The 18129-nt window shown below is 30.0% G+C and overlaps 1 protein-coding gene across 1 annotated transcript; it reads left to right on the plus strand.

Annotated features, from left to right (window-relative positions):
• Positions 1-10994: 10994 nt before the first annotated feature.
• On the plus strand, positions 10995-16363 carry LOC114417316 (probable beta-1,3-galactosyltransferase 2). Its single transcript, XM_028382470.1, has 11 exons — positions 10995-11575; positions 12568-12667; positions 12783-12853; positions 13155-13369; positions 13485-13545; positions 13904-13976; positions 14108-14228; positions 14427-14514; positions 14605-14730; positions 15528-15637; positions 15772-16363. The coding sequence occupies exons 1-11, from the start codon at positions 11466-11468 to the stop codon at positions 15918-15920; spliced, it is 1224 nt and encodes a 407-aa protein (XP_028238271.1). The 5' UTR covers positions 10995-11465; the 3' UTR covers positions 15921-16363.
• The last annotated feature ends 1766 nt before the right edge of the window (positions 16364-18129 follow it).

The raw sequence follows: 18129 nt of genomic DNA on the forward strand, positions 1-18129 counted from the left end.
GTTAAATCAATTGGGCCTTCAAGGATAAAGGCCCAATTCGGACTATGTTATTGTAGTTTAAGAGATTGGATTGGTTTTGAAAAATAAATTCATTCAAGATATAATTATTTTGTTTGTGTTAATTTATCATTTAATTATTTTAATTTAAATTTTTATTATGATTTAATCTGATCCAATTTAAAATGATTTATATTGGATTGAATTTTTATTTTAATCCTATTTTAATTTTTTTAAAAATATTAAATAAAAGGTAAGACATATAATAAATTAAATTAAAATATCAAATATTTTATTTATGTTATTTTATAACTAATAATAGAATATTTTTCCATCTTAGCTCAAATAATCGGTAAAAATATCTTTAATTAAATATATTTTTCATAAATAAAAATAAGTTATATGATAATTTATAAATATATAAGAAATAAAAATTAGTGATATTATAAATTTATGAATAAAAATATATACATATGTATAATTTTAATTTGGATCAATTTCTAAAATCAAACTCAAAACCCGGTATAATTCAATAAAAAATTTTGATTTTTAATTTTTTTATTTGTTCGGTTTTTCTTTATTTTTTGAATGAGTTTTTATGATCCATATTATTAGATTGGATCTGTTTGTGAACGTCTTTAGTTTCAGCCCTCACGTGTTCCAAAATGTTTTTTATTCCCAAATACCCTTTAAACGAAAAATATGTTTTGACTGTGTAAAAGGGATGCAATAAAATACACCACAAAAATATAATTTTGTTGTATTTTTTCACCCCTTTAAACATCTCAAAATATTTTTTATCCATAAAATAAAATTAAAATTTGTATAAATATATCAAATAAATATGTTTAATTTTGTCATTTGATATTATTCAATTACTTTACCATATAATTTTATCAAATACTTATAAATCATTCAACCTTTCAAGACAACATTTTAGCTTTTAACTAGTTATTCAACTTTTATTGAACATAACATTAGTTTCTTGATAATGTAGAATTGTGATCTTTCCATCAAATTAAAAATGTTATTTATTAAAAGATTATGTTATATAACACGAGTTAAATAAATGGTGTCATGACAGATCACTAATTAAATTTGAACCACATCAAATTATTCTTAAATGTCAATGTTCAAATTTGATAAAATGACGCATTTTAAAAAGTTTGAGGAACTATTGTCTCTATTTTAGAACAAAGAGAGTAAAATTCTAGATTTTACAAAATATAAAGATTAAATGTTTTTATTTTAAAATAAATGAACTAAAAGTATAATTTTTTTAAGTCTATATTTAAATATATATTATATGTGAAATTAACTAATTTTACTTATAAACCAAATGGACACTTCGGTGACTTAGCTCAACTAGCTTACAAAATACTAGATACATTAATAATCTATTTTTGACCCACCCGTTACAATTTCATTCAAAATTTACTCAATCCACTCCTCTTAATTCCCTATTTGTGGCATACAATTACTCCTAGAGTTAATGTTAGAGCTGAAATAACAGTGACAGCGTGGCCATATGTGTTAGCCACTGGGTACTACTAGGTAAGATGGAATGGTGATAAAAATGTCATTGATGGTAATTTGGATTTGTTGGAGACAATTATAAAAATGTCATTTTGATTATGTCTATGTAATGTGTCTGTCCCCCTCCATGGAAAAAAAAAGTGTTTTTTTTTTCTGGGTTGAAAATAAAATACAAAAGTTAGATAGTGATTTATGCATAGACGAATTGGCTCTTCTTGGCTGAAAAACTTTGCAAGAATGGTCAATGAAGGAGAGCCCTTTACTGTGGCTGTAGTTTGTCGGCACATGTCTACACTACAAAATGAGACGTAAAGAAAAGTTAAAGCATTGATTGAGCTGTGAAAAATACTAAGAAGTAAGAACCCGTCACATCTTATGGTGAAGTCACCATTTAGAAATTAATGTGGAAAAAACATAATGCAAAGAAAGAATATAAAAACTTATAGAGTTTAGAAGGATTTCATCTACCTTTAAATTTCTTTTTTTTATTATTTTACTTGTGCAATTGCTTTTACTATATTTAGATAAAAAGTTAAAAAGTGCTTTTGCAAAATGCAAATTTTCATGCACAATTCTGAATTTTAATGAATAAAATGATAAAAAAGAAAATGTTTTTTGAACTCTCTCAACTGAAATCTATATATTTACTTGGTAATTATCCTAAATTAATCCAAGATCACTTTTCACAAATGCAATTACTTTTTGAAATCATTTATCCAAAATCGAAATTGAAGGGACGGTTAAATAATTGAATTACTAGATTTGTGTACCCATTACCTTGTGACTTTGGTATACTATTTGTTTCAGCTAAACATTTATTTACTGGACCAATTAAAAGAGTGAGTCAGAAAATCATACTACTCTTTTGCATAGCCTTTTTCATTAGAAAAACGGCTTGTTGCAACAGGTGTAGTTCCTCACTACTGAAAATTACTCAGTACTTTCATGGTAGCGATTGATAATGACATTGCCTTTTACTTACTCCATTTTTCTCACTCTCACTCAGTTAAACTGCACAAATGAAATGCCCTTATTGCCCCAGTCTTTAGGAACATCCAGAATCTGAACAAGGATTATGTGCCATTGAATCAAATGTGGTGTGCCCCCCACCCCACCCCAAATGAGCTTCATGGTGCACTAGTCTGTAGACACAGACACAGTGCAGTGGATTAAAGAGTAGGCCACATGAAAAGGGTAGTCAATACTCAATGGTGGCATTTTATAAAAGGCCCTAGGGTACAATTAAGGATTGTGGGTCACACATTCACACTGACTTCACATGTCCATAATTGATAATAAATTAGTACCAAATGGCCTCATTTAATACCGAACGATTGGTGTCTGCCCTTGTTTGTTTATATGGAAGTATATATCAAGAAAATCACATTGTTAAAAGTACTTAATTTCTATTTTTTTCTTTCAACTTGTAATTAAGTCAATTATTCTGTTTTGGGAGATCAATCATTTGGGGGGGGGGGGGGGGGGGTTAAGAAATAGTGGTAGTGTAAGGATTCGATATTTTGGGTAGGTTGGTTTATTTAGTTGAACTAATCAATCCTATAGTTATGCCTACGCATAAAAGTAAAAGAACTATATAGATGAGTATAGCCTTTTTCTTTGGTGCTTGGTCCATGAATTTGAACGTGTTAAAGCAGTGCGATTTAGGTTTCTTTGTCTTTGGAATGATTAGCAAAATCTTAAAAAAGGTGGGTGGCAAGTAATTTTTGTGGGTCCTAGAGCCTGTTCAGCACACTTTCAAATTTGTTTATGGTAGTTCTCTTTATGAAAATTGAATCATGGCACACATTGAGTCTCGCGGTACCAAGATGAAAATCCAAAAAGTATAGCTTGATTAGAGCAATGCGGGACAATCATGCTCTTATAATTATATATCATAAGCCCCTATTAGCCAAGAATATTGTCATTATTACATTATATAGTGGAATGGTCACCCCCAAAGTTTCAAAATGAAAAATTCTTTAAAATTCCTTTGGTTGATCACTAGCTTGCAACTTGTGAGCACCTTCAATTTAGGATGAGATAACGATTTGTCCCCCTTCTTTATTGTGTGTACATAATCACATAGCCTTACTCCTGTTTATAAAGAAGAAAGAATCCTTGGCTTATTGAGAGTGTGAATGTGAGCCAAGGCATTTTTTTTTTTTTAACTTGTGTGACAAAGCATCTAGAGCAAGCCACCAAACTACACAGTTGGTCTAAATGGCAGCTTTGTGTTGCTTCAAGAAAGAATGAAAGAAGAGTACCAGCAGTGCTTTAAAAGTGACATTAGAAGAATCCTATTACAAGCAAACTGAGGCATCTCTGTCTCCCTCGCCATTTCCACACCACATGGCTGCCTTTTATTTCATCTTTTTTAATCTTCATGTTTACTAGTCCATTTACTAATGTCTTTCTTCATTATTTATTCTTTTTAAATCTTCATGTTTACAAATCCATTTACTAACCTCTAGTAGATAGAGAAGCCTCTATATATATATTTGACACAATTGTCACAATCATGGAATTTCAAGAAACCATTTCCCCTCCAAATATATATAGGGTATAGGAAAAAACAAGTTATTTCAATTTAGGTTTGCTTAGAAACAAATGTAATCTAACTCAAATTGAGATCCGTCGTGGTGTGCTGAAAATAATAACGTGAGTGTAATGCTACTTTAAGTAAAGTTATTAATTAGGTTTTAATAGAAAAATAGTTATCAGAAAAAATAATGTCTCCTTAAATGAGATTACTCATTTCAACTCAAATCAAACAGAAGTCCAACTAATTTAAAGATATTAATCATCTCATAAAAAAATTAAATAATTTTTTAAATCGGACCCAACTTTTTCATTGCTTTTGTTCATGTAAGAAGATATGAATTCATACATGATTATTTTATTTATCATGCATTATGCATGATATTTTAATTAGTCTCCTTCTTGAAATATGAATTATGCATGATTATTTTATTTATCTTGCATACAAAATTTCAAATATTTAACAGTAAAAAGTTTTAATTATTTTTTTATATAGATAAACCCCCAACTCCAGAAAATGTTGTGGTGACCGTGATTTGTCAAGTAAGTAAGTTTATGATAATAATAAAGAAAATTTAAGGCAGTAGGAATGTGACAACAAACATGTGGATTCACATGACATGTCGACGGCAACAAGATATTTTCCATGCAATTGATCACCAATTAATTTATTTATTAGGATCATATTAATGTACTTTTATGTTATTTAATTTAAATTATGTAAAATTTCATTTTTTTTATTCTTTTAAAATTAAACCAATTAAGTATTGTTATTACATAGTGTTTTTTTATTTAAATGAATTATTATTTTGCATTCAAATATTTAGGAATTTATCTATAATAAACTTGAACATAAGATAATTTTAAAGGTACTAAATAGTAAATTTTATGAATATTTAATAATTTTTGGTTAGTTTAGTAGGATGTGAAATTAACATGTATTTTTTTTAATATATATATCATGGATAGATGGTGATTTTTTAAGTGTAAACATTTATCATTCTTCTTGTAAAAGGGGGAACCGCCATAATTCTAAGACCATGTTAGATTTTTTTTTCCTGAGCATGCTGACGTGAGGTTAATTATCCTTAGAGCATGATCTATATGGAATGTTTGTGTGCCATGTGCATGTGTAGCTGATAAATGAAACTATAATACAATAGCTAGTATGTTACAAATTGATGTTAATCTAGTTATTCTAGTGTCTTCAAGGAATTTAAAGTATTTTAAAAAATATTATTGATGATATATTTCAATATTTTTTTTTATTTTCTTAGTTTAAATATTAAGATTCTTGGTATTTTCTATCTTAATTATGCTCCTGCGATAGACATAACATGTGAAAGATGAACAAAAGCTAGCTGGAATCGAGGAACACACGTGGCGTTCATCACGAGGCTGTAATGTATGTATAGTTAAAGTGCTGTCATGTACTCATGTTTCGCAAGATCACAGATAAATCCCAAATGTCGGCGCACAATAACAATAACAATAGGATAAATAAACAGTTTAATCAAATATTTATTTAATAAATTCTAATTCTAATTATATAGTAAAAGTTTTATGACATAAATTAGATAATAAATTGAATAAAATAAAAATTATATTTCCAAACAAATAAAACGTTTTCTTTTGAACATCTTCTAAGATAAACTAACAATTTAACTTATTTTTACTAGTTAAAAAATAATTACTCTGTGTTTTAACTTTGATTTAAAATTAAATTCTGATTGTTTATATAAGTAACAGTTATTTAGTTATTTATGAGTAAAAAAATATTTCTGTCATTTAAAAATCATTGAAGAGAATAATTTAAAAGTTACTTAAAATTTTATAACATTATAACAAAATATATGAATTATTTAATTATAATGTGATATTATGAGAACTAACTAACATGAAATAAATGATTCAAAATGAGTTATTTAAACTGTAGCGATGCTTTTAGATGTAATAGTAAAAAAAAATACTATGTTGAAAAGCTATTTAAACAATAACTACTTGTAATTATGAGGTGATTTTTAAAAATATTTAAAGAATAAAATAGGAGTAATAAATATATATACAAAATAAGATAATTTTCTTTATTATTAATAATGATTATAGATAATTGTAATGTTTATATGCACGGGTGTCTTTTCTCATTGACTAGTAAAATGTTGGGTACACAAAATGTCCTGTTCTTTTTTTTTTTCAGAGTTGAGTATATAGAATGTCAAACTATTGGTGAATCGATCTAATTTAATACTATTATAAACTAAAATTGGAACATTTATTTCACATTAGAGTAAACTAAATTTTAGATTTAATTTTGACTTCCATTAATTTTAATTTAAACTAAGCTCATATAATAGTTAGTAAGACCCTAAAAAGAAAGCATATAATTTCTTTAAAATCAAAAAATAACCAACTTAATTCAAACTATAAAAGATGAATCTAAGTAGTATTCTTAAGTTAATCCAAATAAATTACAAGTTTAATTTATGATCAAATTAAATTTTTTTATCATAAAATTAACTAAATTCAAACTTTGATTAGTCTTATTTAAATTTGGATTTCCTAATGTGTCAATGATATGTAAACACATGTTATCATTCCTGAAAGTGTCGGTCGCACTTTTCGGGTCCTTTTTTGGTATTTTCCACAACGCTGTGGTGAGACAAATTTACGACAGAGGATTACTTTTAAAAACTATTTACCAATCGGGGTCTGTTTTGAAAGTATTTGCAAAGGGGGTTTGTTCTTCCATGGATGCCGCTAGGTGGGTTGGCGAGATAACTGTGCCGCCATCTGCAATGGTGAGAACGTTGCTTATGTGGACTGGTGCTGCCAAGAAGAATGGCGAGAGCATTGGTGCCGTCATTCACAATAGCGAGAAGCTTGCTGACTAGGCAATCCCGCTAGTGCTTCCTGCGAGATACACCACGTAGGCAAGCAATCCCTCCAGTGCTTCCTGCGAGATAGGTTAGGGCACTGCTTCCTTCGAGATAGGTTAGGGCACTATTCATGATGCATGGTAAGGCTGAACCATTGTTCGTGATGCATGCTAGGGCTAAAAGGCTAGAGTTGTAGATGTGTTCACATGCATTGCAGCTGTGCAAGGATCACATGCAGCTTGCAGAGGGTCACATGTATGGTTAAATGGCAGATGACTTCGGGGAAATTTTGCATGCTTTAATATTGGCCAGATTGTGTGTAGTTTTTGTTTAAATGGAGCATGATATAACTTCAAATTTCACAACATTCTGAAGCAAGAGAGAAAGAAAGAAACTGGTCTGAAGAGAGAAAGAAAAGGCTGAAACACGCTTTGTTTGAAGTTAGTTTATTCCATCTTCAACTTCAAAGTTCTATTGAAGGTAAGGATTTTTTTAATTTATTTTAAGAAACAAAATTTTATTGAGTCAAATTTTTAGAAGCATTATTTCATGCTGTTTCAACTTAAATTTTTTAATAATTGTTTATTTTGAAGTAATAAATTTTGTGGTTAAAATCAAATTTGAAGCTGAAATTTAAGTGTAGTAATTTTTTGAATTAGATTTTGTATTTGAAAATTATTACCACTAATTATTTGAAATAGGTTTTTGTGTCTAAAATTTTTTTTAGTGTAACTCTTCCATGTATAAGCCTTTGTTGAAGGTATTTCAGCCTTAAGAATATTTATATGTGATAGTTGCAGATTTTGAAGTTGAGGAATTTTTCAAACATTATTTAATTAGTGTAATAATTTTTTTTTAGAATAAAGTATGAATGTCTAGTTTAAGATTAATAGAGCAAGCAAATAAATATTTTTATTTTTATGATTGACAAAATATTAGTTGAAGTAATAAATTTTTTTGTTAGACTAAAAATTGAAGGTAAAGTTTAAGTGTAATAATTTTTGGAATTAGAATTGTTATTTTAAAATTATTATGAGTAATTATTTGTAAGCGTCTTTGTTTATGGTTTTTGTGGCTTAGAAATTTGACGTGTGACCCTTCGGGTTATAAGCTTTTGTTGATGCTATTTCTGACTTAAAAATATTTAGAGGTGAGTCTTCCAGTTTTGGAAGTTAAGGAATTTTTTTAGAATTATTTAATTCGAGTAATAATTTTTTTGTTAGAATGAAGTATCAATGTCTAGTTTAAGTTTAATAGTGCAAGCAAATAGATTAATTTATTTATATCATTCACAAAATATTTAATTGAAGTAATAATTGTTTTTTTTAGACAAAAAATTAATACGTGAAGTTTAAGCGCATTAATTTTTGTAATTAGGTTTTTTACTTTGAAGTTATTTTTTTTAATAATGTTTAATTATTTACAAGCTTTTGTTCATGGGTGAACAGACCTTACAAATAATTACCTGATTCCCTTTTAGTTTTTTGAAGTTAGAATGAAATTTTAATCTGTAGTTTAAGTCTAAGTTTAAGTTAGTAGATGAAGCAAACAAATACACTTATTTATTTTAAAACTACTGTTGTTATGATTAATTATTTTTAATTTTGTTGATGTAGGTATATCATGAATTCAATTATTACAGTGTTGTATTTCAACGAAAGAGTATATGAAGACAATGATAGTGTAATATTTGAAGGCAGTAAAAAGGCGATTCAGATTAAACACGAAATTAGTTTCAATGCTTTGAAAAAAAATTGGAGATAAGGTAAAGTTGGAAAATAATGAAATTATTTCTACTATAAGTTGTAGATTTTTAGTTTCAGGAAAATATGTTGCGTTGCAAATTTGTGATGACGAAGATGTTGAGACTATGATTGAAAGTTTTCAACAACAACAACAAACGTCAGTTTTAGAATTGTACGTAGAAAAGGATGTTGCTGGTGGTTCTATGTTTCATGTTGCAAATTTTGTTATGTCATGTGGACGTAATGTATCTCATCATGAGTCGGAACTGCCAAGAAATATAAGCAATTTACATGACGATGAAGATGATGATGATGATTATCTTGCGTCTAACCCAAACGTTGAAGAGTCTTTCGATGAAGATGATAGTGTTGATGGAATATCTGATACAGACGATGAAGTCACCAACATCGTTGAACCAGTTTCAATTGTTCACCCAACTGAAGGTAAATTTTATGAAATACAAAATTAGTTGAATACATCTATCTTTTTATGAGAATTGTATTTAATGGTAACTAAATACGAGTAGTTTGTTGACGTGATTTTTTTTGAAATTATTAGGTGTACGAGGTCAGCACGCTTCTTGCCATTGACAATGGCGGCACCCTCCACGTCACCAACCTTCTCGCCATTGACAATGGCGGCACACGTTTCTCGTCATTTCTGCTGGCGGTATCCATGACAGAAGAGACCCCCTCCGTAAATATTTAAAAAAGGAATCCCTTTACGTAAATAGTTTGTAAAGGGGATCTTCTACAATAAATTTGCCCTATAGGAAAGGGGAAACAAAGTGTCACATGACCAATGCAATAAACAAAAATGGCTCTCAAGTCTCATCCAACTAAACTGTCCAAAGTTGCACTATGCGGGAATCTAGTCACGTGCCCTCCCCCAATTGTTTCTCTTGCTCTCTTTTTTTAGTTGTTATCTTTTAATTGATTGGATTAAAACTTAATCTCACTCATGTGTAATTATCACTAATTTAAGAAAATTTTATGCATAATAAAAATTAAACACAAATGTCTCGTGTAAATAAATTATCTTATAACACACTTTTGAATCCTTTTTCTTATTCTCTATTTAGCAAAACATTATCTTGATAAAAAAAAATAAGTTTAATAATTAGTGTACAAAAATTTATATGACTAATTAACTATATAATATTTTATTATTTTAAATATTTTTTAAGAAGATAAATTATTTTAATGTGATATTTAAAATTATTATGATAAAAATTAATAAACTTATTCATACATAATTGTTTGTAATTATGATTGAATGCAAGTAAAATAAATAACATGCCTTTTTTAGAATTATTCAGGTTGGGGCCGTTAGGCAAGCTTGTCCTACATCATTTTTTTATGCATAAGAATGAAAACAAACAGAAGACAAAAGCAGAGTGGACTATATAGTCTAATGTGCATGACTATTGATTTTTGATTTATATTTAATGCCAATTATTTGAATTTTGATCTTATAAAATGAGCAGTATAAATATATACTGCATCATAAAAAATAAAAATATCATCATATAAAAAATATACAACCTTTCTAACCGTGTCACTGTCCATCTTTTCTTCATTCTTTGAGCAGATCACCATAGAAGCTTTATTCCAAAAATTGTTAAAACTGCATTATTGAATATATCATTGTCAAGGATAATAGTAAAGCCGAGCTATGCAATTTGTGTGAGTTTTATTAAATATGTTCTAATAATTTTGATGCATAGCTAAAGTTAAGAAATTGTTAGATAGTTTTTTTTTAAAATGAAACATAATATGTTATCATTTCGGATAGTTCAATTGTCAATGAAGTTTTGGATGAATATTAGTAATGTGTTTTTTAATATATTTATTAATTATTAAATAAAAATTGTGTGAGTTTTATTAAATAGATAGTGAACCTAAATTATTTAATTTTTTTAATAAATGGGGGAGAATTGTTCTAAAAGAAAATAATGAAATTACAAGCAAGTCTTATGGGAAGAGATATCCCCCCATCTTATCCTGAAGGAAGGAAAGAATGCAAGCCAATGGCTTGATGGAAAATAATGAATTATTTTTCTGTTAAATACATTATTTTTTTTTCAGATGTGAACCCAGGTAGACTTTATATCTCTACACCAACATGTATATATGAATAAACATATATGCCAAAAAAGAAAAAACCTCTCAGATTAATCTCTAAATTTCAATGAGTTTCTGGTTCTAGCTGTGCACCCAAAACAGAAGAAGGAAAATGAAGTGAATGGATCGATAATTTTTTGAAGAATAGTTTATTACTTGTGCATTGCACATGTTATATTAAAGAAAGAAAGTGGTTGGTTTGGCGAGGACCTGTGTGGTTATCAAGTGTTTGAGAGAGAGGGTGGTGACATGAACCTGTACTGTTGCTAGAGAGTTTCCATTAAAGAAAGGAAGCCTCCGACAAGGATAGTTTAGGCATTACGGTAAATATAAAGCCTGTCGGTTAGAAGGTCCCTTCACCACACCTCCAAAGTCACACATAACGAAAACTAAATCACACCAAAACATACCTCAAAACCTCAACACATTCATACAATAACCATAAAGCACACCAACAACAAATTACAACTTCAAATAAAACAGAGCATCTCTCTGTTCTTCTCTGTTCTGTTCTGTTTCTCTCTCCTCCCCATATATTCCTCTTCTTCTTCAGAACTCAGAAGGGCCGCTTCACTTTTAGAAACCCAGTTTTGTATCTGGGTTTTTGCCTGTTGAAGTGCCAATTTTGAAGATAATAATAAGAACAATTATGACTTGGAAAAGCAGAGGAGAATTGCCTTCTAGAAGCGTTATCTCGCAGAGATGGGTACTGTTTCTCTGCTTAGGAAGTTTCTGTGCTGGAATGCTCTTCACTACCAGGTTCATCACTTTTCCTATTTCCTATTGATTCATTTCGCGTTTTTTTTTATTGATTAATGATAACTTCTTCTCGGTTTTCAAGCTTTCATTCATCGTAGTTTCTTTATTCTTCAAACCAATCTTTTCATATCTTCATCTTCATCACACCTCATTTTTTTTATAATTAATTATTGGTTTCCGTGTGTTTAATTCATTGACTTGCTTATGCGGTAGTTTCCCCCCACCTATCTTGTGTTCACCAAAGCTCATAGAACAAGTGGATTTAGATCTGGATTCAATTGCCATGAATGATTTCTAAATTATGCCAAATTTCGGTTTAAGATTTCATTATGATTGACTCCTATTGACAAGTCAACTATGGTGTCTGGTCTCAGTTACTGGTTCAGTTCTCATTGCTGATCTTATATGAATCCATCTGAAAATTTAACCACTATTTTTAGTAGCAGAAAGGGTTAGTTTCTCACAACCTGACGAATCATAGTTTTTTTCATCGACAAATGTTGATTTTTAGTTTTTGTTAGCAGGGATTCCAACCCACAACCTATTCTTCCATTGATCCTCTACCACTAAGCCAACCTTATATCTAACGGTGAATCATAGTTTGAATCTCTGTCGGGAGAAACATCCATATTTTTGTGTCTATTTCTCAAACAAGATTGCCACCAAAAAGGATACCTATAAAAAAAATAAAGGAAAAGAAAATACTTTTCGTGTTACTTGGCACTCTGATTTCCCCCCACCACCACCCAAAGTAGTTGTAATATTATAACTGTTAGAATCTTAGAAGATGATTATTTAATTTTTGGATCTGCCTTGTTATTAATTAGGGCAACTTGTTTGTCGGTGTGTTAGATTTTAATAAATGCATGCTTCATTGTGTATCAATATCAACCGTTGAACGTATTGCCTTGGCAACCAGTAAGGTGGTTACTGTGGTACTTTTTTTCTTTTTTCTTTTTCTGATGATAAAAGTTAATGTTTGTGAAAAGCAGGATATGGACCATACCTGAAAACAACAAAGGACTAGCACGACCAACAGCCTCAGAAGCTGAAAAATTGAGTTTAGTTTCTGAAGGTTGCAATTCGAGAATTGTAAGCACCGACAATCTTGTAGTGGCTGAACCTTTTTTATGTTTATAATATGAAATTCCTTATTTTTTTTAAATTTTTTTTAACTATGTCTCCTGGTGTACGGTGCACCCTTTAGTTGCAAGAGATGGAAATGAAGCGCGATAAAGACATTTATGGTGAAGTTTTCAAGAGTCATAATTCCATACAGTAAGTTATATGTAGTGGCATGATGATACTATGATAAGAGCCTATTTGGATAAGTATATTCACAAGTACTTCCAGGAGAAGAAAAAAAAAGGAAATTAAGTTTTTTATAAGTTCAAATTAACTCATACACAATCTATTTTATAAAAGGTCATTTTTTAGATAAATTATATGAGTGAGTTTCTACATTTCAATTTTTTTTCTCCTAGAAGTGCTTCCGGATAAACTTATCCGAACAAGCCCTAAGTCTTGTTATTTTTATTATTATTTTGCATGTCAAACTTATGGGAGGTATTGACTGTAGAACATTGGACAAGACTATTTCGAACTTAGAGATGGAATTGGCTGCTGCTAGGGTAACTCAGGAATCTCTACGAAGTGGTGCTCCTATTTCAGATGATATAAGGTTGAGTGAATCTTCTTCGGGTAAGAGAAAGTACCTTATGGTCGTTGGTATTAACACTGCATTCAGCAGCAGGAAAAGAAGGGACTCGGTTCGAGCCACTTGGATGCCACAAGGTTCATAATTCAACCCCATTTCTTGATATTTTTGGTTATTGTTTTTTATGTTATTTTGTCTATTTTACTGGTTACAGTTTCTGATGGTTGGCTCTTTTGACAACATGGAAAATAGGTGAGAAAAGAAAGAAGCTAGAGGAGAAGGGCATTATCATGCGCTTTGTAATTGGACACAGGTAGCTATGCCATCTCTTTTTAAATAATTTTGTTGCAGGATCTAACTCAGTTGATTGAGCATGGTGCATAAATTATTGTAAACCCACTGATATTATCTTTTAATTCCTACGGATAAAAAAAAATTGCTGCATAATTGATGACATTATGATGCTTTAGTCTCAATCATCAAAGTTCAACATGCTTTAGTAAAAGATTGCACTTATTAGATCTCCATGTCTTCAAGCAGTATTTTGGTCTTCCAAATACATCATTGAGAGTTACTGCACACATATTACTCGTCCAATAATTTATCAGTCATAACTAATGAATATATTAGTCAAACTATAAATTTAATATGGTTTTTTCTCCTTTTTCTAGTGCTACATCAGGTGGTATTCTAGACAGAGCTATTGAAGCAGAGGACAGAAAGCATGGAGATTTCTTGAGGCTGGTAATGTGACATATATGATCCCTTTTCACATTTTTTCCTACCGTTTCTATAATCGCTTCACAGTGTCATAGCTTTTGAAGGGAAAGGGAAAAATGTCACAGGTTTTCACTTCTTTATTTGTTTATATGCAGAATCATGTGGAAGGATACCTTGAATTGTCAGCAAAGACAAAAACCTACTTTGCCACTGCTGTGAACTTATGGGATGCTGATTTCTATGTCAAAGTTGATGATGATGTTCATGTAAATATAGGTATTAATAGTTCTAAAGTTTCTGATAATCTCTTACTTTATTATGTATCAAGGCATGAGTTTTATTGTAAACCTCCTGACACTGTCTTCGATTCCTAAGTGTAAAAAAAAGCATGAGTTTTATGTTTCTATAGTAAGTAATCATGATGTTGTTTTAGTATGTACTTTTTGTCTTAGTATCATATTCTTTCGGTTTCAGCAACACTGGGACAAACTCTAGTTAGGCATCGATCAAAACCACGGATATACATTGGATGCATGAAATCTGGGCCTGTCCTATCCCAAAAGTGAGAAAATGATTTTCTTTGTTTTTATTGAATTGAATTATTAAAGCTCTTTGACTTGTTGCTTCTAACTTGCCCTACTTTGTTGCACAGAGGGGTAAGGTACCATGAACCTGAGTACTGGAAGTTTGGAGAGGCTGGAAACAGATACTTCCGTCATGCCACAGGACAGTTGTATGCCATTTCAAACGATTTGGCTACATACATATCAATTAACCAGTAAGTTCTACTTCATCTCACATTCTCACTTATCAGAGAAAAAAAAGGATAAGGGTCTGGTTGAGTAAGTTTTATCTAAAAGAACTTTTAGGAGAGAAAAAATATGAAGAAAAAAAAAAAGGAGACGAGTTTCGTGTAAGTTAAAATTAGTTTATGTATAAATTAATTTATAGAAATTTTCTCATATAACTTGTATAAAAGATGAGAGAATTTTTACAAATTAATTTGTACATAAGTTAATTTCAGCTTATGGAAAAAAATCATTTAATTTTTTTCTTCTTATTTTCTTATCCTAAAATTAATTTTTTTGTATTTTGGTGATCGCCAGTTACTGGCACACCTTGTGCTTAACTGGATTTTAATGAACATTTTTGTTTGCTGTTTAAAAAAAAGAAATTGTTATCCTAAAAAGTCCTTCCAGATAAACTTACCCAAACAAACCAAATTATAAATTGCGCACATTACTTCCACGCCACACCCTTTAAGGTTTAATGATATTAATATTATACCTAATGTCCACTTTTATGACATTACATCAACCTCCCTCTATTTATGTAACATCATAAGAAGTCAAGGGACTTTTGGATTAATAGGATTAGGAAGGGTATATGGTGTTATATTATTATATAAATTGAGAAAGGTCTCTATAGGGTAAAAGAAAGAAAGTGATATTGGGTGTTGTATCATATAATTCCTGGAGTGTGTGTGTAATTCACCTTTGTAAGTTAAATCAAATCAATGAACTAAAAGGTTCTTATATTGTGCTCTCACCCTGTGTGTATATGTTTTTCTTTCAGGAATGTTCTTCACAAGTATGCCAACGAGGATGTGTCACTAGGATCCTGGTTTATTGGACTTGATGTGGAGCATATAGATGATCGAAGACTTTGTTGTGGCACTCCTCCTGGTAAATACTTTTCCTGAATATATAAATCACAGTGACTCATTTAAATGATTGATGTGATCATACCATTATCTGTTTGGTTTGTTTACGACTTATTATTAATTGTAAACATTGCAAATTGGTTATTATTCTTGCAGATTGTGAGTGGAAGGCCCAAGCAGGGAACATTTGTGTTGCATCATTTGATTGGAGCTGCAGTGGAATTTGCAGGTCTGCTGAGAGGATTAAAGAGGTACATAGGAGGTGTGGAGAGGGTGAGAATGCTTTGTGGAGTGCCTCTTTCTAGGGGGCAAAAAAGTGACAGTGGAGTTCTTCCTAACTCAGGAAGATTAATACTAAGGCAATATGAGTCAACCCTGCAAGATTTTCTATTTTTCTTTTTCTTTTTCTATAGTTTTGTGCAGTGTAGAGAAAAATGTCATTTTACACGAGAAAAGCAGGAGTGAAAGAGAGTGTGTGAGAGAGAAATATGATAATGCTTGCCCCATGGACCTTCAACATTTTAAGAGGAGATTGACCATGGGAGCAAGAGATCGATATATATATATATAGTCCACATCATATCCATTCTTTGATATGCTTGAAGGGCCATTCAGTTTGTTCATAGTTCCATGGCTATCAAGCTCCTAATAAATAGAGATCTCTGGGTGGCTGTTGCTGCCTTTGCTTCTGCATGAAGCTGATTTTTCTGTTTTGGTTGAAATGAAATATGATTCAAATATTCAACGATATCTACTTGTTCTACATATAAATTTTGGCACGTTCAACAAGCAAGTCCACGTACTAGAGAGAAAAAAATATCACTTGAGCTTCAACCTTCAAACAACGATATATTTAAATTTTTTGTTAAGGTGCTATATCAGTCCCTAGCTATAATTGTATTTAAAAAAGATACTCTTATTCAGACTTATATTCACATGAATAGTAGCTTTAATATTCATACCTCTATCTAATGAATATCTATACACTTGTTAAACCTATTGTATTTTAGTTAACTTCAACATGGAAATTCATAAGGTATTTATTTAACAGATTAATTGAACATAACTATTATACCATGAAAATCAATAAAAAAAAATATTGACTAAAAATATAATATATAACTTGATCGAAAAATATTTAAAGATACAATTGTTTAATTTAACACGAATATTTAAAAATCTTTTAAATTTTAATAATAAAAGATAGTTAAAATATTATCCACGCATGGATAAAGTGAGAAATTATAAGATCTATATTATAAATTTTTGTAAATAATTTATCATATTTGAATCTAGACTTATTTGATGAATAAAAGTTGACTTAAATTTATGTTTTTATCCCTCAAATTTAAACTTAATTTTTTAGTCTCCTAATTTTAAAATAACCTTATTTTAGTCTCTAATAAGAATCAAAAGTGGACTGTTTCTAAATTAGTGGACAAAAAATTTGAGAAATCAAAAGTAAACTTGATCCAAATTTAAAGAATAAAAAAAATATTAAAGCCGTAAAAATTATACTCTCGCTCTGTGAGTAGTTAATTTTTATAAATATTCATAGAATCTAAATTTAGTTATCATTCCTACCTTTTATGCTAGATTGAACCTTTGTGTCAAAAAAATAAAAAAGAAGCCAGATTGAACCTTCCTTTTCATGAACTTCCCGGAACATCGAATAATTCCTGCAAATGCCTGACTTTTTTTTGGGGTTATATAAAGTAAGAGAAATGCCCCGTTTGCCAAGCTGTTTTGTCTAGATAACTTTTTATTGAAAAGGCAAAAGTCATGCTAAGTCAATGCAATTAAATCGGCTCCATGGATATTTGTATGTAGCTGAAAATTGCAAACCTAATTATTTGACCATAAAAACGTGATTTAGGTTGGCGTTTCCTTAAATTGAGGTGTAAGGTAGATTAGAGAAGTTTGCTTGTTTAGGGATAAAACTCTATTAACCAAAAATTAAGCTGATCTCTAGAAGATAGGCTCACAATGGACCAAGTTTGTTGTATTGTAATTTGAAGGATGTTATTTGACATCTAAAAAGAATATATATATATATATATATATATATATATATATATATATATATATATATATATATGATAGAAAAAAAATGTTAGAAAAAATATTTAAAATAATGAGATATTTATGTATCATTATTCTTGTAATTTTCACTCATATGCAGTAATGGAGGTGTAAGAAAATGTTGCAAACTGAAACTATCATTTTCCAAAACATTAAGGAACGAAGCAAACTGAATAGGTAGCAAGAAGGCACAGAAACGGAAATGGGTAGAACTGTGTTCCATTGATTGTTCTTGGTACAAATTCTTTGCAGCAAGGAGTAGAAAACACGTGCAAAGATCAACATTAATATTGATGCTGCTAGAACCAAGAGGATTGTACACAAATTGTACTCAAACTAGGACATATAATATATCTTCTAAGCAGTTTTAGTTCTTCTATGTCCAAATCATGAGGAAACTCGTGTTAAGTCAGCAACTACTAAATATATGTT

The sequence above is a fragment of the Glycine soja genome, chromosome 6, assembly GCF_004193775.1.
Source record: "Glycine soja cultivar W05 chromosome 6, ASM419377v2, whole genome shotgun sequence".
Lineage (NCBI taxonomy): Eukaryota > Viridiplantae > Streptophyta > Magnoliopsida > Fabales > Fabaceae > Glycine > Glycine soja.

Coding starts and splice junctions, on each gene's coding strand:
- LOC114417316 (XM_028382470.1), top strand. CDS start 11,466: ATGACTTGGAAAAGCAGAGGAGAATTGCCTTCTAGAAGCGTTATCTCG. Junction 14,731..15,527: donor ACATACATATCAATTAACCA/GTAAGTTCTACT, acceptor TTTTTCTTTCAG/GAATGTTCTTCACAAGTATG. Junction 15,638..15,771: donor TTGTTGTGGCACTCCTCCTG/GTAAATACTTTT, acceptor TTATTCTTGCAG/ATTGTGAGTGGAAGGCCCAA.